Consider the following 24642-nt stretch of genomic DNA (forward strand, 5'->3'; position numbering starts at 1 on the left):
CTTCTTTGCAACTCTCCATGTGTACAGGAGCAGGTAGAAAGGAGAAATAGGTTTGTTTGTGCTACCTTAGATTCCCTATTAGAAATACTGCTTTGGATCACGTAGAAGCAGGGGCATGGATTAAAGGACCCTGTTGTCCTTCAGATACTCTTTAAACCTATGGAAGATATGGGAAGTAAACAAAAAAAATCCTGTCAAGGTTGTGAACCACTGAATTTTCTTCTTTCTTGTCCTAACACATTTACCAGGCCAACCTGATGTGAGAAAGGCCCCTTAGCCTAATAGAAAACTGCAAAAATGTAGACGAGGATGATATGTTGCAGAAAAGAAAGAGACATGCAACGGTGATATTACAGCAGTGTTGCCCCTGGCTTTGCCTTACCAGTTGAGGCACAAGTGAGGGGTTGTCAGAACAGGAGTTGCCAGCATACTTAATTCTCTGTCGTTTCCTCTTGATCCAGGCCCATGCAGTGAGGAAGGGAGAGGGGTGATGGCTGAAAACCAGAATTACTCTTGAGTCCTGAGAAGTGCAGACTCATCCTGCTATCTTGTGGATTGATTTTCATGGTTAGAGAAAGGTGCAATTGCTGTACCTCCACTAAAATACATCTCTAAGCAAAATACATTCAATAGCATAAATAATTAAACACTATAAACAAATGACAAATAAAACAGCCTAATAGCAGAGGATGTAGGACGCTTGTACTGCATTAAAATAGATCAGGTCTGAAGTGACTGAATTATGCTTTGTCAGGAAGAGAGGATATCAATATTGTGAGGCAAACTCAAACCAATCCCGATACCACAGACTACATTCTCCTGCCAAGGACTGTTCTCTAAGGCTGCGTCTCAAGTAGTGTGGAGAAAGTGGAGAAAATTACATTGAGGACACTCCTAAGCTTCTCTGAAAATTTGTCTGTGCCATCTGCAGTGTATCTTGTCGGTAGTTTACACTGACGGACATTGCTCAAGAGTTTTTTAGTGTTGTCTTTCATCCATGAGGTCATATTCCCTGGAAACGGCTTGCCAAAGGATGTTCAGTTTTCCATCAGTCCGGTCACATTTCAGTGCATCGAAACGCGTTTGTCTGTAGAAGCGGCGCTGTGTTGTGTGGATGACTTTTGCATTCTCTCTAAGACTGATGCAGCTTCATTAATGTAAAAGCAGTTTGACCCATGGCTTTGGTGGAAGAATGTTTTTCCCAAAGCTCCCAGTCAAGCTCTGCTCTGTTATTGAAAGGCTGATATTGACTTAAGGGCTGGCATCATGTTAACTTGGCAAAATTTTAGACTGTCCGTGCACATCCGTTCCCCGCCAGGCCAGATTTTAGGCAGGCTGCAAGAAGGGGGAAGAGGAGACTGGGGGAGAAGAAATATCGGGGGTACAATAAAATGAGGTTTATGTTAATCCCTTTGTTACATACAGTCCTGTGAGGAGCGGTTTTCAAACATTTTCGACAAAGCAAGATGTGCTCTCTATTTTTTCTGATCTTGAAGCTGTCCCAGACCCTGAAGCCGAGAGGTCACTGCAGTATCTTCAGCGACTAAAGAGCTGAACTGGACAACCAGGCTGGCCGCACCTCCTTACCTTGCCCCGTGTTCCCATCTTTAACGCTTTGAGTGCCACCGTGTGGTGAAACGATGCAGTAATGTCTTTTTTAACTTGTAACTGTTTGAATCGGCACGTCACCTTTTGAGAACCTGGAGCATTCCACCCACTGGTGAACTCGTGTTATTAGTTATGCACTGTTCTGAGGTTTTCTTTCTCTTCTCCAAAAGGTGCGGTGCAGGTGGTGCAGTTCCCTTTGCTTCTTGCTCTGCGACGTCTCCCCTCACAAGGGAAGAGCCTCACATGCTCAGTTGAGGAGCTGGGGAGCGTTCTTGATTGATTTATTGATGTGGTTCTGTTTATTCACACGAAAATAGATGTAACATCCTTTATGTGTCAGCGTGGCATATCAGAGCTCTGTGATGGGAGCCATTACTGCAGGAAGACTGTAGATTCCCAATCTATCAGCATGAAGTAAAACTAAAGAGGATCCTTATCCACAAGACATCAACTGTGTGGAGACAGCAGTTAAGGGGAGCATTAGAAACTGAGATCTGCTGCGCTTCAAACCTCAGCATCAGAGCTGCTTAGGTACTGCTAATTTAAAGGCAGCAAAGTTGACATTGCCCTTATTTTATGCTCATCAAACCACCACCAAGTGTTATTATTTATGTATTTTTGTTCTTTCAGTTTTATGTAACTGATTTTTTCCCTCTGGTGAGAAGTAACAGTTACGTGATTGGTATTTTTATACGTGATGGGTCAAGATTTACAGGGAGAGACAGCACTTCATTGCTTGAAAATCAGACAAAATTTTAGATACGCAATCTTTTCAGGACTGATGTTGATAAAAACCTTAGAAAACTAAATATGGATTGAAGAAATTAGTTTCCAGTTTAATTTATATTATTCAGTTAGATAATTTGAGACATAAAGGGGCTGATACTTGTGGAACAGAAAGGAAGTCTTGGCAAGAAGAAAGGTGATGATATAATTAACCCCTAGGAGATACAGAGACGTAATTATTGGTTGTGGGAGAAGTATGGAAATCATAATGTGCCATAAAACATCTCTACTGAGTCTGTAATGTTTAATATCAGTAATTACGAGTGTTCGGGTTTTAAGCTCAGGATCAAGACTTAAGAGGTCACAGATAAAGTGGTTATTTTGTAAAAAATCATCTTCTTTATTAATTTTCTGTAGGAGCACACACTGGTGAACAAGTTTGATGTTTTCCCCTGGTTTATACAAAAGCATTTAAAATTGTGTCATAGACCGGAGCTAACACACATTCACTCCATCTTTTTATTTTGATGAAAGACATTCATTAGGGATTGATGTTGGCGAGTTTTGCATTCATGCTCTTGCAGGGTCTGGCTCCAGCCAGTGCATGGTGGTCTGCCTGAGGCTTCCTCCTGCTGCTGAGTGTAGTGAAGTTATGGGATTATTTGAAAGCTAAGAGCTCTGCCTGGGTAGCGCACGCCAAACAAGGGAGAATACATTCTTTTGGCAGCATAATTCAGGTGGTTGAGCGGATTGTAGAAAGATATAAAAATACTTGCTTTGATAGATATCCATTGGCCTAAATAACCCCAGGACACAGAGCTCTTGGCACAAACCACACAAGAAATGCACTGAAGTATTATTGTTCCTGCTTTAAGAGGAATTGGGAAATTTAATAAATCAATTTAAGGTCATATAAAACCCTAAAAGGACTAGGGATGGAGAGGTTCCTGGTCCTTCTCTTTAAGCAAAAGAACACCCATTCTCCAGCTGTAGACCATGAAAGAAAGGTTGGATTCTGTCTCAGATGGTTTCTCCAGAAGGTTGTAATTTATCCATAATACTCATGTGTAACCTTATAAACACTGCTAATACACATGTGAGGGCAAAGCTTGAGGCAGAGATCGGATTTGCCAGTTTTTACTATTCCCCAGGTTCCTTAGGGGATTACAGAAATTGCCATTTCATATTTCATTGATCAAAAGGAAAGAATGCAAACACTTTCAGGGAAAAATTGTATAAAAATGCATTACAAGTCTCTGGACTAACGTTTAAAGGGAGATCCACGAGGGTCATCTATTACATGGTAATGAATGAAAGGCCTTTACTCTCCAGCAAAGGTGGAAAAAAAATGGGGTGGAAGAAACAGTATCAAATTGAAACATATTCATGCATTCCTTTCCCCCTTTGCCTCTGCTCATTCTAATTTGAAAAAAAAAAACTTTCTCTTTCCCTCTGGAAAGTGCACAGGGAGGTCAAAGATCCAAACTGGCACAGGGAGTCTGCAAGAGGCCAGGATCAAGCTCCCAGCTCTCTGGGCCCTGAATGTTGTCACAATAAATACTGCATGATACTGTGAATAATGGATACGAACTGACAGATTTTAAAGCATTGACACTAGGTTTACTGGAGCCTTTTGTTTATTCAGCCACTGCCAAGTCCGGACTCCTGTGGAACAGTCAAACGCACTCTTTCCTCTTAGTCACTTTGCAGTTTAACTCCTATGGAGAAGATGGTTTTATCTTAAATACACAGTGGAGTCTCTCTTAGCAGGGCTTTTATCTGTGACTTGTGTAGGAAAAGTTAGCTCCTAGGATTTCAAAACCACACCAATTACTTTGACATCCCTTCAGATTGTAAAAGCAAGCCCTACATTTTTGTACATTAGAAAGGTTTCTGTATCACCTGCAGTGTATTTCTGCCCTTTAGAAGGGCTGTGCTTTTGAGAGGAACTTCCAAAGCAGTATGGATTTTGCCTTTGTCATCTTATATGGATTAAACATTCTCCTGCTGCCTCTCTCAGATCAACTTACAGATACTTGGGTTTTATTCCTATTTTGTACTTGGCTTCTAATTGCCATTTTAAAACTGTGGATAAAAGTTCTAGACCAGAACTCTGCTGTACCATTACGTTTTCCTGAAGTGCAGGTCTGTACAACTCAACCTTACCCTTAGATGTGCACTTTGAGTGCACATTTGTGGATTCATTAAATATTAAGTCTAATGGAATCAGCTGCTTTAGTTTACCAGTTCGCAAAGTGAAAGTTTTAGCTTCATTCCTGTGATGTCATTACAGCAGTGTGACACACACACACATACGGACACATTACATGTCAAACTGTTACGACCACACAATTTTCACAAGCATCTACTCTTCCGAAATCACCACAATTACTAGGCACAAGATGTAGAATTACACAGGTAGTGTTTACTAAACAAAAAATACAGCCTAAACAATCCCCTCTAGAACCTTGATAAACTATCCTCATGTGAGTTTTGCATAAGAAAGCATCTAAGTCAGAAGACAAGGACCACACCTTCTGCCTCAAAGGCAGAACTATTTCATTACATAGTAAAATGAAGAAGGAAAACAAAAGATTAATAAATTCTGTAAAGAAGTAAAAGGCATGCGAAGAGGTAGTTGATACGGCTTCTCCTTTTTTGGTATCGCCTTTGCAACTATCATTAGGAAAAATATTAGGAGGTTAGGGAGACACTGCTTTTCAGTATCTTGGGAGCAACAGAAAAGTATTTCAGGGAAAGCTGTAGTCCAGGTTACAAGAAGAGTCATGTGCCTACTACAGAATTACCATATTAAGGCTGTTATTATGAAATTCGATTGTCAAATGAATCTTGGGAAGTATGTATTTTCAGCAAATAAAATTGTTTCCCAAAATATTATAGATAACATCCTGCAGTTACATAAATCAGACAATAGAATAAAAACCCCTCGCAGGTATGCAGATCTTAAACATTTTTATCCCCACAATTATTTATGGCCTTGTATATGTGATCATAAGTGGTCTTTTTCAGGCTGCCAAAACTGGATATTCTATACTTCACTGATTGATGACAAACTACACTGAAATAATTTATATGGATTTATTTCATTATTCCAGCTCAGTCCTCAATGGATTTTATGTATTTCTCATAGGCATCTTCACTCATCAGTTCATCAAGTTCAGCAGGGTTTTCCACAGTCATCTTGATAAGCCAACCTGTAGTTAGGAAATCAGAAAGAAAAACAGTTGCTAACATCCTACAAGAAAGATTCATTCAAGTTACTGCCTTAGAAAAGTACTCACAGTGGGCACACAAGCCCTGCAACTCTGGTAGAATCAACAGGATTTCTTGTGCAGGCAAAACAACATTTCAGTACTTTAAAAAATGAACAGCCAACCTGCCAGAAGAAATGGCCTTCTGAGTCAGACCAGTTGTCTAATTTAGTACTGTCTCAGACAGCGGCATTAAGGAGACGCTGTCTAGAAAGAATAAAAAGAGCCTGACCTCTCAGTATCATGAGCTGTTACAAGAAGAAAAAAAACAAAAAAAAAAAAAAAAAAAAGAGAAACGTGATCAAGGGAAATAGATTTAAATACAACCACAGTCTATGTCTGAAAAGAACACATTGTAAACCAGCTGTCAGCAAAGACAAAGCTACAATGATACTTTCATTTTAAATTTTATTGGGCTTGAACTATATTCAATATATTCTATCCAAGCCTCCGCACTATTAATCTGGAAGAACTAGGAATTGCAGAGCCATTTGTGATAGCAAGAATCCAGGTGGTATCCATTACTGAAAGATAAAAATGACATCTTACCATCTTGATAACAAGATTTATTGACGAGCCCTGGATTATCTGCAAGGGCAGCATTAATCTCAGTCACTTCTCCTGAGAGAGGAGAGTAAAGCTCACTAGCAGCTTTCACACTTTCCAAAGCCCCAAACTCATCTGAAACACAGAATACAATTGAATGCTTTTAAGAGGAAAATACAAAGCACTGTAGTTTTTTTAGTCAGATGTTCTGGTGATGACCATTGAAGAAGCGTCTTGATCATGAGCAAGGAAAACTGTCAAAACCCCTTAAGTCACCAGGTTTATGATAATAATGAGCAGCATTAAATTTGATATTTATGCTCCTGAATTATTGTGAGGAACTTGCATAACACTAGCTAGCTGGCTACTACAGAAGGGATGGAAATTTCTTACATTTCCATCATAGATCATCGAACGGTTTGGGTTGGAAGGGACCGTAAAGATCCTGTAGTTCCAACCCCCTGCCATGGGCAGGAACACCTCCCACTAGACCAGGTTGCTCCCAGCCCCATCCAGCCTGGCCTTGAGCACTGCCAGGGAGGGGGCAGCCACAGCTCCTCTGGGCAGCCTGTGCCAGTGTCTCACCACCCTCACAGGGAAGAATTTCCTCCTGATATCTCATCTGAATCTCCCCTCTTTCAGTTTGAAACCGTTACCCCTCGTCCTGTCACTGCCCTCCCTGATCCAGAGTCCCTCCCCACCTTTCCTGTAGCCCCCTTTCAGCACTGCAAGGCCGCTGTAAGGTCTCCCCGGAGCCTTCTCTTCTCCAGGCTGAACAACCCCAACTCTCTCAGCCTGTCCTCACAGGGGAGGTGCTCCAGCCCCCTGAGCATCTTCGTGGCCTCCTCTGGACCCGCTCAAGCAAGTCCATGTCTGTCTTGTGCTTGGCTAATCCTTTGGCTAAAGCCCTGCAGCGTACGGTATCCGGTTAGAAGGAACCACATCCAGTTCTTGCTGCAAGAGACCTAAATATGCCTTTTATCTAGAATTCAAACCTTTTTATGCATAATTTGGTTACAAAATAGACAAGGCCACAGTTTCAGGAATTCCATTTTTTCTTCAGAAACACTATCAAGTGTTACATTTGCCCTCACTGGAAAACACACTTCAGTATTCAGAAGCACCACACTGGAATCACCCAGCTGCTCTTCCCTTCCTTCTGTTTTGTAGGCAGTTAGGGAGATGGTGCCTGAAGCAGTGTTAGTCCAGAGTAACTTAAGCCACAAGCAAACAAGACAGAGGCTGGAGGAACACGGAGCTGTCAGAAGAGCAGACAGGTATCCACACAAGGAATCAGAGAACAATGTGTTCCGGAAAAGCTTGGAATTAGACTAAGGCCAGAACGAGCAGAAAAGAGAAAAACTAAATGGAAATGAAATTCCTTCAGATGAAACAAAACTATGAGTTGGTTACTTAAAACCCTAAACAGAAAGACCTTTTGTCTAACTTTCACCATTCAATGCGATGTAACAGATTTGGCCAAAACAGTTTGATACAGACCTAGTCAACAAGAAGGGTGGCAAGAAAAGGGCCTGCTACTTTGCTCATTAAATCTACATTTTTCTGCAACATCTGAAGCTATTGACAATCTTTACTTCATATACCATCGAGACAGCTCTCCATGTAAATACGGGAGTAGGCTTTTCCTTTCTACCCCTTAACGCTCGCTCTTCTTGAACATGGAAAATTACATGACTGAATGATTAAGAAAGTAACAATTTGTACATCACTAATGAGCAAAAACCTGTGATTGCAGCTGATAACCAGAAATTACTGAGTCTGTATAGTCACAGAAAAATTAGCTTGCTATCAATAAGATGTTTCACATCATGCAACTCATGAAATGCATAACTGCAGAATTACAAATAAGCCATCCTAAATACTAGCAAGTCCAAATCAAAGCATAAATATTTTAAAACCAGAACATAGATAAAATGTTTACAAAAATATATTTCAAATATTTGATTTTTAAATAAATGTCTTCATAGTTTAATAACCAGGTATTTTCTGCTACCATGCATGGTCTGACACTGAGAATTTGGAATTAAAGTTGTCTCTTGTAGAAATACCTGAATTTATTTTGCATCCAGAAGACTTAAAATGGTATTAATGAACATAAAGATTACTTCACAAAATTCATTTTTGCAAAGGGAGAGTAGGATGAGTAGAATAATTACTCTGTTAGAAATTAGAGCTGAAACTTACCATGTTTACTCAATTTTGTCCCAATTTCTGGAAGACTACAGTAAACAACGTCTCCTAATGCTTCCTTAAATGAAAAACAAAAGCATCAAAGCATACATTAAAGAAACAATACATAGGAGATGTCTGATACAGTAACTCTAGAATCTGCATAGAAGCAATATAAATTTAGTTCTCATTCTTTAAGGACTGCGTATTTTTCACATTTTCTTTTTAAACATTTACCTTGAAAAAAATGGTTTGCTGTCATGCCTCAAATGTCAAATTATTGTTTATCCGTTACAGTGTTAATAACCCTCAGGCTGAGTTGCAAGGGTTGTACACAGATTTCTCCAGGCAGAATGAGAAATAACATCTGCCAATCTTAGCATCAGCTAGAGTAACAACTGTCATAAAGGACAAAGTTCCCATGATTTGAGGGAATTGTCTTTTTGTTACAAAGCACAAAGGATCTTCCAGTGCAATTTGAAAGAAAATGCAATGATTCCTCCCCAGACACACGGCCAACTGGAGAGCTGTTAGTGTACAGTTTGTCCTTACGGACCTAATAAGGAGCCTTATCACCATAACAATCAGCTCAACCAGAATAGGCTTCTGCCTCGTCACTGACAAATGTACCCCATCTCACAAAAGTCTAGGGATCTTACAGAGTATTAATGTTATTTACAGAAAGCTGAGGTTATGGGAAGTGCTGCTTGTCCTAAGAAACATTCATTCAGCTTCATCGATAGCTTCTCACATCAGACTTTCTTAAGTTTCACATGAATCTCTGTCCTGTGACTATTCCAAATCAAGTACTTGCATGAGAACAAAGCAAAACAACAAATCCAAAGCAATTCCTGTCCTAGAGCAAGAAATACGTGCCATGTTGTACTTCTACTCTTTAGCCATAGGGATTGCACCATATTCATGTTCAAGGGAAACCTGGCTAAAAATTGCACAATAACCTCTTCACATAGCCACAAATTCCTCGTGCCTGCAAGAACTGAAGTAACAAAAGAGGTTTTAAATTCTGCTGTACCATTACGTTTCTCATCAAGTTCAGCTCTCCATAGGCTCAATCTGAAGCGATTAAGAATTTATCAGACTGCTGAAGCAGCATTCACTTCATAAATAATGTGATAGATCCAAATCACGCTCCTCGTATAGCCCATGCGATTAGAACAATAAACCCCAGTAACGTCCAAAGAGCAAGGACAAGAGCAAGTACACGTAAATAAATATTGGAAACTTGGGTAAGGGGGGGGGAAATCAATACCTGTGCAAAATTGCTGATTCCTACTGTTCCAATGCCATTTTCAACTGATATCCATTCATGCTTGTCTGTGAATTTGCGGGCTAAAATGAAACAAACTTGGTATTTCAGAAATGTTGCTCACGTAAATACAACGGCACATTTGCAGGCTTACACACTGGGAGGGTGGTTTTACTGGGGTTAGTTTTGTTCGGTTTTCTTTGAAAATATTTTAAACAGCAAATACAAGTTACAGGAGCATTTTGTTCTGCTCTCGATGTGCTTAGTGACACAGCAGTGGCTCACTAGGCGTTCTGCTGAGAGTATCACTAGTTCCTGTGCAATCATCTACAGACTGGTAAAGTACAGGAGCAAAAGGAGCAGTTTACTTCAAACAGAAGTATAAATCTAAAGCGTATATGTGTAGTTTACTCATCGGTATGCATTTCTGTGATAGCATAGCGGCTTTTCAATCATATTGAGTGTGTTTGTTTCTGACAGCCACTGTATCATTCCTGAGAAGGCCAGTGTTAAGGACCCGTTAGAAACGGTGTCAGCATTACAGCATCCCATTCAAAGTACCTGAAGAGAGCCATCAGTTGAAGTAAAAAAGTTGCATCCTAGCTGGCAAAAGCGACCGATTCCCTTCCCTCCCCCTCACATTTCCTATAGAGTCTATTTCGCACCCTGTTTAGATCTATGTAAAATTAAGGCAAAATAATATGGGGCAAATTAATAAGGCCACTCATACAGGCAATTGTTACTGAATTTGCTCCCTGTTACTGCTGTTACTGTGGGAAGAACACCGTAGTTACTCTGTATTGTTCTCAAATAAGTGCATTTAAGACACCGTTAAGTCTTTTCACAGCAATCTTACAATTGTACATATATTTTAGATCTGTAAGATTCAGAGCAGCCTGTACTAGCTTTTATTAGAAGCAATTATTTTTTTACCAAGTCAGATGGAGAAACTTCAAAAGAAGCCATTGAAACAGGCAGCATTCTTCTTGCTAACATTTTACGTGGAACTTTTCTTACTCCAAGCATTTCCAGCCTGCTTTGTCTGTTTTCTCACTCCCATAGCTTCCCCATAGATACTCTCTCCCCGCCCACTTTTTTTTTTCCCCCCAATTAATTAATTTTTAATTTTCACTTGTAGCACCAACCCCAATCAGACAAGGGACGTTGCAGAAGCTGGACAAGATAACTTCTTAAACAGAGCTCCCTATGTGATTAGTGCCAGAGCAGTGCAGCTGCTCTTTTGAGTTCAAAATGCTCCTCTCCAGCTCTTCCTCCAGGCTGGACTCCTTACACCCACTACAGAAACGACCCTTCTGCAAGTCCTTGTGTATTTTCTAAACTTGTACATGAAAGAAAACAGAGGTTCTGACTGTAGATCTGCTAAAATCTGTCCACTATACATCACGTCGTATTTCAAGCGGTTTCAATTGTAGTGATCCTCTTATTTATGCCTGAACATGTGTAAAAGAAGCAAGTCTCAGAGAAAATGGTTTGTCTTTGAAGGCGGCCTAAATTTTATACACCTCAGCAGAGCGATTTTGAGTAAAAATTTTGAGTAAAACGCAAATAGGAAGTATTTTTCCATTAATTATCACTCAACCCCCCCAGAGAATTTCAGCTAGCATTAGGAGTATTTACAAAAATCTCTCAGGACACGTTCTAAGAAATCAAATCATTTTAGGTCAAGACATTAAACCCATAGGGATGTCATTGGAAATTAGTAACGAACTACAAGAACAGAGAACGACACAGTCTCAAATCCAAGCTGGACACTTGTGTCATTACAGATGTCACGAAGAAGCCAACCAATCTCTTTTTATTTAGGATAATAATACTGTATAAGCTTTGTTTATAAAGCAAGGTAAAAATAAAAAAGAAAAACAGAAGACTTCGATGATCAGTTTGGAACACAGCAGTAAAGTGTCCTCAACCATTAGAAAAGCACATAAGCTTCTTGTTTGGTAGGGAAAAAAGTGAAAAATGAAAAATTCTAACCATGCAACAAAAAAACCCGTGCAAGTAAAGTAAAGGTCAAACTAAAAAGAGTTAATAAGTAAACTCAAAATTTGAACTTTGAGCTTATATGATTAGCCCACTAAATAGATCAAATGAAACGAACATTAAATCTCAAAGCACACCAAATCTCTTCTGTAAGCACTCTTTTTCGGAACAGCAGCTAAATTTACTCTAGCTTCATTCATTTCCACATGACTTTGGTTTCAGCTTAACTGGCACATTCGCAGTTCAGACCTTCGTCCGGTTTAGCCTGCCTCTCTTAAATATTTCATAAATATATACCTGAAGAGTGAAGGAAAACTCACACCTCCACAGAGGCATACAAAATTTTTCCTCTCTGCCTAAAACAAAAGCATAATGTATGTTATTCCTTCAAGTTATATCTATAGAAAAACAATGGGTACATTAAACAATTAGAATAGTGAAAAAAGCTTAAATCTTGTCTCACTTAATTTGCAAAAAATGACTAATCAATGATATTCCTTTCACTTGCAGCAGAAGGCAGTTAAACAGGCTAAAGAACTATCTGGAAGGAAATTTTAGTGGCAGTCATTAATTTTATAGCATCTTCTCCTCTTTCTACCTTTTGCACGTTTCTGTTTGCTGGAGTGACACAGATTCTGATTTTCAGGCTAACTGTCATTCAACGAGAGTTTCAACAGCAGCAGGCACTTTCAGAATTAACTACATAAAGTGCAAAATCACACTAAGCACCGATGTGTAAGCCCATCTCTCCTGCCTTACCACTTCTGTAGCTATACTGCACAGGAGCTGGTGGGACAAAGCCAAACTTCTTTAGCCTAAACAGGCCCAAGGCCCTGAAAATCTGGCTCAGGTTTCCTGGCAGCCCATGCCAACCTAACTGCTGCAGGCCTGCCTCCTCCATCCACCCATTTTTGCCCCTTTCTTTTATTGCTGCTGCTCCTTGGAGCTACCAACAAGCTGCTTCAGCACGACGATCCCAGGAAAAGCTATCTGCTTTTTTTGGGTCAAGCTCGTGTCCTCCACACTCACCCCGCTCAGCAAAGCCTGCGGCTGGGGCCAGAAGGGGACAGGGCCACTTTGCTAAAAAACTGCAGCACGGGGAGGAGTTTAAAAGTTTTCTGACAATTAAAGAGAGGTGAACCAGCTCTTCCTGGGAGGAGGAATTGGGACAGTCTCAGCATCAGGACGAGGCACAGGTGAAACCCACGCTGCCAAAAGCAGGGAGGCACGGCTCGCCCCCTGCAGCTAGAAGCCCTTGCAAGGCTTCAGCCATCTTGCGAGGCTTTTCCCCGATTCCCAGCTGGACAGCCCCGCACCAGCGGGTGGAGGTGCCCCGTCCGAGGCCAGCGCGGCTCAGGGGAAGCTGCAGCATCCCTCTCCACCCGGCCGTGCCCCTCCTACCCGCGCCGGCAGCCGTGACCCACGGCACCACACCAGGGGCTGGCAGGCGGAGATTTAAACGTGGGGGCCGCTCCGCGCCCGGAGCGGGGACCTCCCCTCAGCCCCCGCCGGTGGCGGCTGCGGGCAGCGGCGCGGCCGGCACCGCTCCTCCGCGGGCTGCGCCGGGAGGCCAGGTCCACCCCGGCCCGCAGCACCTCAAGGCCGCCCGGCTGCAGGAGCCCACCGTGCCCTCCCGGGAGCCCCGACGGAGGGAGCGACGACTCCTCGCAGAGCTGGGCCGCTCTCCCGCTGGCCACCGCGCGCCTCCCTCCCGCCGCCGCCTCCCCAGCCGCCACTCACCGGACAGCACCAGCGAGCTGGTGGCCAGCCTCCGGGCCGCGGGCACCAGCGGCGGCGGCGAGAGGCGCGGGCAGCGCGGCACCAGGACCGGCCCGACCCGCCGGAGCGCTCGCCACGCCATCTTTGCCGAGGGCGGGCGGGCGGGGGGCGGTGCTGCACGGAGCTCCCGCCTCACGGAGGCGTCCTCAGGGGCGGCCGTTACCGCGGGCGGGAGGGGGTGGCGGTGGCCGTGGCCGGGTCCCCTCAGTGGGCGACGCGGTTGTGGCGAGGATTAGCGGTCTCTGAAGAGCTGCCTGGCAGCCGCTTGGTGCCATGCCCGGGGCGGGAGCAGGAGCAGGGGCAGGGGCAGGGGCAGGCCGGGGGAAGGAAGGCGGTCTGAGGGGGTCGCCATCTTTCCATGGCGCTTGCTTGGCGGAAAGCGAGCGGTTTTAGCCAAACGGTGCAACAAACGCTCAGTGTTTATTTAATGCAGGTGCTAAGTCTACAGGAAGTGCACGTGGGACACTTTATCTTAGGTTTAGCATTATTTCTTAGCTTATATTCCAAAATAACATGTCAGCAACAGTCTATAGGTTGAACACCGCAGCATTTTAGTCAGAAGCCTGGTAACCTACGTCTAGCCACTGCAGCTAGTAGTTTAAAAGTAAATCTTTCACCCAAAAAGGGACTTTTCATTGTGGTTATCATTTAATCGTCGGCAGGTTATTCCAGTTGATCGTTGGTGGCTGGCTTCTCTTCCTTCTTGCATTTAATCCCGAAGAAACTGAAAAGTTTCATTAGCATGAGATCAACAATCTCCTCTTCTTCTGAAGCCTGAAATAACAACGGGTTAAGTTACTCGGGTGCCCGGAGCAGAAGCGGATACAGTCTGCCGAAGCCAGAGAAAGTCACAAGAGACAATCTCTACTTGAGGTGAAATAAGCCAGCTTTCACTCTAAGCAGAGCACAAGTAGCTGCCAACACAAAACATCATGCCAGTATTTTTATCAAGACAAAAGTCCCAGATGAGCATGGGTGAGCATGGACAATACGGAAGTAATTTTGGCTCTGTCAGAGCCCATGGAAATCTTGCCTCAGGAGCCTGGGGTTAACTTGCCAGCTACCATACAGCTAGGGGTATATACAATGAGCCACCCACCATTTCTATGTAAAATAAACGAGAAAAACTAAATATATTTTGTTTTCTGTTGACCATGTCCTTTGTTTTCATCTCCCTTGACTTTTTTTAAAACAGAGAGGAATTTTGGACAGTACTGGAGTACTAAACTGGATTTCACACTGTGCTATCAATAGCTTGAATGGGTCAGGCACTCACAGTGACATTTTTTAAAAGAGCTGTAAAGTCCTCATAGACTTTGGGAGCAGTTTTGGCACTGATTTCAATGGAGCCAGGCACAAGTCTTAAGACTTTTTTTGCTGGATTTACTATGTGAACAGAAGGCTACACATCAGGTCTTGTACTAAATGTGAGCATGAATGGACAACGCGAATCTAGAAAATCTGAAGTGTGCTTTAAATGTTGACTTCTTAAGAGCTGGACTGAGTTTACTTGGGTCTCATCTGATGGTGGAATACCTAAATCATTAGTAAGCACTGCAGAATAAATGTTGAAAACGGCAGGAGAGCTTGGATGAACGCACCTGGTAGTGCTTCTGCTCCTCACTAAAAGCAACCAGAATCACAGAAATGAACAGATTCAGTACGACAAATGTCATGAAAATTATGCAGGATCCAATTAAGAAGGAGCCTAAAATTGGATTGTAGTCCAGGACCTGTAGTATTAATAAGGTAAGACATTATATTTTGATTAACAAACAAAAATAACAACAAAAAAATCATATATACAAGCAGTTAAGACACCATAAGGAGTTTGTCTCTAAAAATCCATGTGGCTAATAAATTATGCTATCTATATTATATATACGCATATACAATTTTTCTCCTGTCGTCACTTTCCTATGTTGATATGATAGAGTATCAAAGATGATGTAATATTTTTTATATGGTATGTGAATATGGGAAATCTTTGGAGGTTTTTAAATGTTTGCATTTGATTATAAGGATATGGAAGTTTCACGTGAAAATTGACAAGCCTGGATCCGTTTATCCACAGAACAGCTGAAGCTCCATCATGCCTCAGCTTTGAAAGCATAGATGAAATCTCTGTACGCTTTTGTTTAGCAGTGTCTTTACCAAGAAGCCCAGTCAGACTGTCATGGACACATCAAGTAACACATCTAGTTAAAATGTGAGCACCTTTCTCAGTGAGACGTTCATTATGAGTCTACTGATGGTCAAAATGGGGTATGAGATATATTTCACTTGGTGTCTTTTTCTTGTCTTGATGAGAAAAGGTGTCTGCTTTAGGAGCCTGTGGAGCTTGCAAAATTAGCTTCAATGTCTAGCACTAATTGAAAGTCTTTCTATTTGCTGGTTCAAAGCATGTTTGATAGCTGAGCTGCTAATTAGACAGTGATAAACGTCTCAAAATCAGAGGTGGTACCTCCTCATAGTTGAAGATTCCCAGCTGAAGACTGACCATGGTCTCTGCTGAATCAAAGAGAGTTTTGTAAGAGTAGAGCTTCCAGCCAAATATCAAGTTTGTCTGCAGAGGAAAGAAGGCGTATCTGGTGTCATGATCGGAGTCCTTGCTGCAAAATGAGCTAAAAACCGCTGTACGCAGAGAAAGCTCTCCTAGCTTGTCGTTAGAGCCCTGAAGCTTTTTTTTGCGTTTTGGAATTTTTTTGTTTACAACAGGAGACACCAGCCAAGGTCACAGAGAGGACTAACCTAGAGCTAAGAACTGGATTCACGCTTTCTGAATGTGTTTAGCTGTAAGACCCTTATCCTAGGTATGAGAATGTCTTATATCGGCTCAGCTTGGCACTAGAAAATGTAAAAAACCTGCAAATAAACCTGATGAAACCAGGAAAGTAATTTAGACCACCTCTAAGTAGTAGATTTATTCCTGCATAATTGGCTGAATTAGTCATAGTCACAAACAGTTGCGTTTCAGCGCACAGATCCTTCCCAATGCGCAGATCCTTGTTTGCACTCAGTAACCAGGGTGCTGTTTTCTTCATTTATATCATGTGGGCCAGCTTAAACAGGGGCTGACTCAGTCTCACCTTTTTCTCCACCCCTACATACATATTCCTGCCTCTTTCACAGCTCCAGCACTTGCATGATTTGACAACAGGCTGATCCCATCACTTATTTAAAATGTTTGTGGCCACACCAGTGCCTAAGGCTACTCGGTTGCTGGAGTGTTGGTGCTGGAGGGAGGGATGAGGAATGTGCAATCGGGCAGTGTGAGACTGCAGCAGGTCCCGTTTGTCACAGGACTGCTCTTTACAGGACAGTTTGGATTTGGCTCGGATGATTTCCACTTTTTCAGTGATTTTGCAGTTGAGATGTGCTGAATTTCCCACATCGCTCTGCTAGAAGATTTACACAAAACGTTTCAGCTGAAACAGTAAATATACATAAATAGTTGCAGTCCAATAATTCTTTAATCTCATTAGAATGAAAACACAATTTTATTTGCATAACAAGTATTCCTATAATAGTCAGAAAAATTAATTATTTCCCACTTAAAAATTAGCCAGACAGAAAATGGCACTTGCTGCACTCTCCCCAATTTAAACTTTATCCAGAAAATGTTTTTTCCTGTACTTTGTTCCTTGTCACACCTCTTACACACAGAGAATCCATTTTTTTTTGTCTCAGAGTTTGATTTTTGTGCTAAATTTCAGTTTGCAAAGAACAGACAAGTGGATATTTTAACTTTTCTTTCACTTATACTGAAGAATTTGGCTCCGAGCTGCTAACCTAAGATTTAGATAGGCAGCTTTATTCGGTTTTATATTTCGAAGCTATGTTGCTTTCAGCATTCACAGAGAATTGATGTAACGTGACAGTGCTGCAGATAACAGAAACCACAGTGGTACTCACAGCAATGGAATAGGCGAGGAACATGATTGCAATAACAGTGATGAATCCAGAGATGTCCCCCCATGCCCTCCTTAGAGTTGAAGTGATCATGTTCAGTTTAGGGTTGAGCCTCAGGAGATGCCACAGTTTCACTGTGGAGAGAAGCACTAGGAACGCAATCAGGTAGCCAAGAACTGCATCAGCTCTTGCTGTTTCATTAAAGCTTACACAGCTGTTAGAAAAAAAGAGAAGATATACTAGATCGTGCCCACGGAAGCCTTTGAAGTGCATAAATGAGGATGCTGGAAAAGCCCGTCGCTCTGTCCTTGTTTTCAATGGAGAGCTAACTTGAGTTCCTACTTGAATGTTCCTGCCAGTACTTCCTGCTGTCTGCCTGCAGAAAGCTCAGTTGTACATGGCAGAGGGTTTTTATCAGCATTAGCTAGAGCTGTCGCCCAAATGCTGTGCATATTTAGCAAGTCACAGTTTAAAGGCAGCTAATGCAAAATGACTGTCAAATTCTGACCCTTAGAAAGGAAGCCAGGGTCTTGTATGCGTGTGTATTGAGAGGATGGGGTTACTGGTGCTATGCAGCTGGCAGAATCAGCATTAGCTGATTTCCAACAGGTTGTGTGAGGAGGTACTGTTAGGAATGAACTAAAGGATTGGAGGTCGGAACTGTGATCTGTGACTGAGGTGAGTCAAGTCTAAATGTTAGCTGAAAAAAACTTGGTAAGACATACATTTACCGTTTATAAAGGTAGCGCAGTGTTTGTACGTGTGATCTTGTTTACAACAGAGATGACCACAAAAAGCTTTCATAAACTGTGTGTGCTAATACAGCACACGACGTATGCCCGTATGATATACGCATGCTGCTTTAGCAGGGATGTAGCTGTCAGGTTAAGGAAGTGTTGGTTCGTTCCTCTCATTCAGCAGTTGCGAGGTTGCATCTGGAATACCGAGTCCAGTTTTGGGCTCCCCAGTGCAAGGACATTGAGATGGTTGGGAATTGAGGTACAGGACATACAAGAGAAGGATGTGGGAACTTGGTGTCTTCAGCCTGCAGAAAAGAAGGCTAAGGAGGCGTGTAATTGCTGTCCCCACCTAGTCAGTGGTTATAGAGAGGATGTAATAAGACACTTCCTGGAGGTCCACAGTGAAAAGAGAAGAGACAACAGCCACAAGTTGCAGCAAGAGGAGTTCCAGCTGGACATGAAAAAAACTCTTTCCCACAGCAAGAGTGGTTCAGCACTGGAACAGAGGTCCAGGGAGGCTGTGGAACCTCTGTTCTTAGTGATCCTCGAAATTCAACCAAACAAGGCCCAGAGAAACCTGATTTAACACCAAAGCAGGAGGTTGGAGCAGAGACCTCCCAAGGTCTTTTGCTTCCTAAACTATCCTGTGATTCTAGGACCTCTTTCCTGCATGACTCTTTTTTACTCTCCATTCTGTATAAAATAAGTCATTATTGTCCTCTAACCAATGGCTTTTTGCAACAAAGAACGAGGCAGATTATGTGCTCTCTGGGTGGATATCCTGTAACAGAAAGGCTTGTTGATTCAGAAGAGGGTGATGCAGATAGGGAACTAGCAGCTAGGCTGGGGAACTCGGTGCTCAAGTCTGCTGGATTTTATTAGAGCAATATCAGAAGAAAATCTGAACATGAGGAAAAACTTCTTTACTCTGAGGGTGGCAGAGCACTGGAGCAGGCTGCCCAAGGAGGCTGTGGATTCTCTTTCCCTGGAGATATTCAAAACCCACCTGGATGCAGTCCTGTGTGACCTGCTTTAGGTGAACCTGCTTTGGCAGGGGGTTGGACCAGATGATCTCCAGAGGTCCCTTCCAACCCCCACCGGTCTATGATTCTGTGTAATATAGCCGTATAATAGGCTAGCGCTATCTAGCACAGACAAGCTGCTGTCTGGGAAGAGGAAAAATAGATTTGTTTCTGCGTGAGTAGCACCAACAAAAGATGCACTAACTAGCATTAGTACTTACTCCTCTTTGTGTTCCTGGTAGTAGCTGATGTCTCGGGTACCAAGGATTGTCCGCTTCACAAACACTGACAGGGCACTCCAGCTAATCAGTATAATGGCCATCTCCAGGAGATTCCACTTGCTGTGGAAGTATCTCCATCTCAGAGTCTTCATCAGTTTTCCCTGTGAAAAGAGGAGTTTTACTGCTCCGGTCTTGTGACTCCATATCATACAATACTCCTCTAAAGATTAGGGCTATCCTCTCCACAATAAAGCGGACTACTGCACATTAATAAAACTATGTCTTGCACTAATATTTCATTATCTTTCTCAAAAGAAGCATTGCAGTCAAATAAAATGTCACCTTCCTATTATTTAGTACAGATACACTATCTAGTTCAGTCTTTCATTGGTGCAAGTCAGCAGCAGCACTGCTGAAATACAGTCCTACAGTTTTTGTAAGTGAAATCAAAACCAGATGCAAGGTGATGCTGTCAGCTGAACTTCCATTGGGTCTCACCTGTACTGTCATGTAGTACACAATAAAGAGGAAATAAATTACTTCTGCTGCAATGACAAAGATGTGGAGACTGTTGGTGTATGGGTAAAGCCGGACACTTTGCAGCTCTGCGCTTGTGAAGAAGGCCCCTAAAAAACAAACAATGTTCACCTCAGTGCTCTAATAATTACATCTTTCTGTTTTCATGCAATTTAGTTCACCGGTAGGGCTTCCGTACTCTCATTCACATCAACCTGAGACTGAATCCAACGTGAGGTGCCTTGTAGGTGTTCTTTGACATTTTCTTCGAACAGGAGTTTCAGGCAGTCGATGTTTTTTCGAGCGCTAGTGCTCTGTTGTGTGACAGTATGATATTAATCCCCTCAGGGCTGAGTTTGGATTGGACTGTAAATGCAGAAATGTAGCAGAAGGACCTGGAGATGCAAACCTGAATCTCATTCTAAGAAGAAGATGAGCTCAGTTTTGTGGTCTGGTTTGGGTATTTTCCAGTACTGAGACAGACCTGAGGGAGGCTACTGCACAGATTACGTGTTTTTCTATGGCCTTCAAACCAGAATCTAGTGTTGCTGTTTTCTTTGCTCTATCCAAATTATGGATTGTATGATTACATGGCTATATAGTAGAAGTCTTCTGGGACAAAAAATACAGACTCTGTTATTTGTACTTTTTGCCTTAATATTGTGTTGATTAGGAAACATAATTTTTAGTGTTCCTGTTGTATGAATTCTGGAGTCAAGTTTCAGTAGCATGTTTTCTTCATCAGCAGATGACCACAGCATAAGCAAACATAGATATTCCATTATGGTCTGTATTACTATGATGCTACATTTTTCATAAATAGTTTATAAATTTTACATTGATTCTGTCATGATTAGATTTATTAAAACACTTCTGTTTACTGACTAAAGAACTAGGTAAACATTGACCACATGTAAATCTGCACTTTGTACATGCATTGCTTTCTGTCTTCAGAAATGTGTAACTTAAAAAAGGTTCTCACCTAAAGCATTGGTTTCAAACATCAGGCTTATAATGCAGAACAGGTTCACATTGGCATTGTAGACTGTAAATTCGACAAACACTGCTCTTGTGAAGGTGTCTAGCCAGACGTTGTTGAAAAGGTACTGGAGAATTCTGCCAAAAAATGTATAGCCAGTGATCTAACTCATGCAGGAAAGAGACAGTATCACATGGAGGACAGGAGTGTTTGGATGTTATCGTAGAGACAGAGTAAACCAGAGGTAAGATGTTCAAGAGGACACCTGGTCTGTCAAGTCCAGATGTAGGGGATACTTGTACTATTAGTCTAGGTGGTAAGTTTCTTTTTGGCTCCTCTGGAGAAGCAGGTACCAGATATTGGCCAGTGCTAAACCTGAGATGCCTCAGGTATCTGATCCTTTACCTCATATTCGTTAGGAGAAAAAAGTTCTGATTTTGGATTCTGGTTGTTACCTAGCATGGAGCAAGATGGTAGGAAAAAAAAACCTACAGTGATGGTGTGACAGTAATATCTGCCGTATTCAGCATGATGCACAGCAGGAAAACTCGGAATGCAATCTGAAATGAATCTTAAATAGAGGAAAGAGCATCACTGATGCCACAGCAGATGCATTAATAATTTACAAGAATACAAGTGGTACCTGGAGGCATTCTTAGGATCAGTTCCCAGGTGAATCACATATCCCCCTCCCCTGTAGATGGCAAGTTTGCCCCAGCTGGGCTGCCCTCTCAGTTTGGACTGGCTCTGATACTGCCATGCTGAGCTCAAGTCAGAAGAGTTGTCGAAGACCGAAGCATTCCAGTGCTCCCCATAGTCTGATGTATCTTCTGACTGTAGGGAATATTGAGCATGGCATTCCTGAATCACACGCTGGAGCTTGGGAGAAATAGGGCAGGTGTCTCCTTTCACTCTTACTTGGCGAATTCGAGCACTACCCACCAGCTTGGAATTGCCATCTGTAATGAATCCTAAATGGGAGATGGAAAAGAGCAGCACTGGTTATATGACAGAACTACTACTAATATTTCTTCATCTCATTTAAGATTCACTGATGCATTAATATTTTGCACTTGAAGAAAAATAGTAATGAAAATTAAGCCCTTGTGTTGAACTGAATTCTTAGATAACAGAGTTTGGTATCGTTACATATCTGTATTTTATACAGAAGGAAACTGAGGCCTGGAGGAGAAAAGTGACTTGCTTCGAGTCACACAGCAGAGTAGCTGTATGCAATGTTCATTTGGCTACAGTTGGTCAGTGCCAGTCATGCCCAATGAACAACTCTGCTAATGTATTTCAGTATTTACCTTTAAATGTGAGCTGGAAAATGGCTCATATTTATTACTGCATATGACTAGATAGAAACACGGTGATACTGCGTGATTAGCCTTCCCATTGACCTACGTTGGGATGGAAACAGAGCTCTCCTGAGGAAAAGCTTTATAGTGCCACCTACCTGCTATCCTTTGTTTGAATTATAGAAAGAAACTTGTAAAACTGAGGCTTATATCTGAATATCTGGAATAAGTAATGTAAAATGTGAAGAATGTAAAATTACAGTGAAGAACTTTCAGTTTATATGAAATAGAAGAAAAATACCAGGACACATTAAACTTGGGGTCAGGCTGTGGAGCTTTTGTTATCCACTAGTATTGATACTGTAAGAACCCACATCAGTCTTATGCAGTGACAGTCTCTTTCTCTGGTCAAATATGTGTGTGCAAGTCAGGGAGGTGTATAAAAGATAATGTTTCAGAATCTGGCAAGCTGAAGGGAAACGATGTGACTCTGCACCTTTATATGATCCATAAAGATTTTTGATTAAGGTAGTGTTTGCCCATGTGAAAAAATCCTGGTAACTGTAGACGTCGTGGAATCCGTCTGTAAAGCTGTTCTCGATGTGTTTGTTTAAGTAGTAGGAATTGGGATCTCTCTGCCCATAGGCAACCAGTAACAGCATCCATAAAAACCCCAGATAGGCTGGAAAAAACCAAGAAGAGACAGCACATGTGAGCTCAGAATTAACACTGCTGTTCAAAATAGAGTGCATGAATGGCTACTGCTGTCGTCACTTGGGAGGTTAAGGAGGAGCTTTGCTGGCCTCTGGCTGGCCAGTGCTGCTGGTGATTTACACAGGCTGCGTCAGCGGGCTGCAGTTTCAGCATGTCACATTCGGAATACGAGTGGCGGTCGAGAAAATCAATAATAAATGGGAAGGCTGGCTGAGCAGCAATAGTAATGACAGCTCTAGATAGAGTGAGTAGTCTAACTTTGTTCCAAGTGAAGTTGAGGTATTTTTTCCCAACGTTTTTTGGGGTATAAATCATTATCTATATCTAGTACCTGCTTTTAGAAAGATGGCCTTCATCTGCTCTTTTGGTTTCAACTTCATTAAACTGTTGACCCCCTCCTTCTACCCTTTCTAACTTTTCCTTCACCTCCCGTGTGTCTGCAGTGTGTTTCTTTACCATCACATCAAGCCATAGCCACGCTTTTGTCTCCAGCTAACATTCCCACCTCCTTTCAGCTCCAACTGCCACTGAACAGCCTCTCTTTACATTGTAATAGCTAGCAGAAAGCTAAAGATTTGCCAAAACTTTTTCACCCAGAAGAACAATATTTTCACTCATATAAAAATACTAGTGAATCCTACTGAATCAAACAAAATAATCTACATATGGTTAATACCCAGGATTTCTCTGATGAGAGCGAATGCTTTCTGCTCCTTCATGCAGTTGATTTTCATTTTCTCCACATCAGCAGCAGGAGGTGGCCGGTAAATATTGCTCCTACTGTCCCGTCGGGCTCCTAAGAGAGGATTTGAATCACCTGGGAGTGAGAGCAGTAAACCCTGGAATTAGTCAACAGATCATCTGTGTCCTGCTTTTTGTCTCTTTGGACATTATAAGGAAACATTTCTTAATGCTTTCCATTAGGAAGAGAGGGGATGTGATTTAAACCATTAGTACAGCGAGGCAAACAGTGGGAAGGGAAGGAGCTCACAAACATGGTGTGTTCGGTTTAGGCCCAATGTGTCTCTCTAGGCTGAGCAGCTCAGAAGCTGATGTACTGAAAGGCTGAGACTGATCAGGGAGGATGCTGTAGATCGGGATTCTTTGCTGTGCCCTGGGACTCGTGTCAGCTTTTTTTTAGACGTGATTGTGATTGCAGAAGCCACTCTCTGGTTTATGGCAGTAATACAGGTAACTGGTTGTGGAAAAGTATGTAAATTGAGAACTCTTATATAAGACTTAAAGCAGGTGGGAAATTTCCTTGAGAGTGAGTTTAGATGTGCTTGTCAGATAAAGATCTAGATGAAAAGCGCATTTTGAACTGGATCATGTGTTTATTTTCACGAGGTTGTGGAATAGTTTTTGTTGCAAGCCATGCCATGAATACTGAGATGTCTGCTAAAACAAGCCTCGTTGTATATCTGGTTTTTCTTATGTCTGACGTGAGAGCTAAAATATTTAAGCACGGATACTGGAAATTAATAGCACTAATTCATTAATTTTGATTAAAATGGCTTCAGTCAGTTTGCCACATTTTGTTATTCTCTTTTCTAGGTGTTCCTTGATGTTGATGGACTGAGAAGTGATTGACTATCCACTTGTATGATTCTTGATCTAGTATGAATCAATATAGGATAATACTTCTTTTTTCCTGACATGGGCAAGCCAGGGAGGGAGGAAAGGAAGGAGTCAAATATCAGCATCCTGACAGCTAGTAGGTCCTCCAGTAACAGGGGCAATCTTACAGCAGGGTTAGGGGAGATTGTGCATGTATATGTATTTGCAGTGGTAAAAAGATAAACAAGGAGGTATTATTCTTTGGATATAGAACTTCTTCTTTTCTATCTT

The 24642-nt window shown here is 42.0% G+C and overlaps 2 protein-coding genes across 2 annotated transcripts in view; both read right to left on the bottom strand.

Annotated features, from left to right (window-relative positions):
* Nucleotides 1–5419: 5419 nt before the first annotated feature.
* Nucleotides 5420–13471, bottom strand: GCSH (glycine cleavage system protein H). Its single transcript, XM_086469463.1, has 5 exons — nt 13351–13471; nt 9613–9692; nt 8358–8421; nt 6156–6287; nt 5420–5549 (listed from the first exon to the last, which is right to left on the bottom strand). The coding sequence occupies exons 1-5, from the start codon at nt 13469–13471 to the stop codon at nt 5452–5454; spliced, it is 495 nt and encodes a 164-aa protein (XP_086325589.1). The 3' UTR covers nt 5420–5451.
* A 122-nt stretch (nt 13472–13593) lies between these two features.
* PKD1L3 (polycystin 1 like 3, transient receptor potential channel interacting) overlaps nt 13594–24642 on the bottom strand; it is a 40409-nt gene continuing 29360 nt past the window's right edge. Inside the window, 11 exon segments of the mRNA XM_086468833.1 lie at nt 13594–13648; nt 14063–14163; nt 14991–15122; nt 15854–15955; nt 17305–17515; nt 19285–19445; nt 19783–19910; nt 20783–20916; nt 21423–21750; nt 22577–22762; nt 23471–23611. Of these exon segments, the coding sequence (XP_086324959.1) occupies nt 13594–13648; nt 14063–14163; nt 14991–15122; nt 15854–15955; nt 17305–17515; nt 19285–19445; nt 19783–19910; nt 20783–20916; nt 21423–21750; nt 22577–22762; nt 23471–23611 (1679 nt within the window).

This window comes from Leptosomus discolor, chromosome 8 (genome assembly GCF_034619465.1).
Source record: "Leptosomus discolor isolate bLepDis1 chromosome 8, bLepDis1.hap2, whole genome shotgun sequence".
Taxonomy (NCBI): domain Eukaryota; kingdom Metazoa; phylum Chordata; class Aves; order Leptosomiformes; family Leptosomidae; genus Leptosomus; species Leptosomus discolor.

What these genes read in the sequence shown, in the direction of transcription:
- GCSH (XM_086469463.1), bottom strand. Translation starts at nt 13,471, where the DNA reads ATGGCGTGGCGAGCGCTCCGGCGGGTCGGGCCGGTCCTGGTGCCGCGC. An exon ending in CAGCTCGCTGGTGCTGTCCG is followed by an intron (nt 9,693 to 13,350) that starts GTGAGTGGCGGC and finishes GTTTCATTTTAG; the next exon opens with CCCGCAAATTCACAGACAAG. An exon ending in TAAATCTTGTTATCAAGATG is followed by an intron (nt 5,550 to 6,155) that starts GTAAGATGTCAT and finishes TCCTAACTACAG; the next exon opens with GTTGGCTTATCAAGATGACT.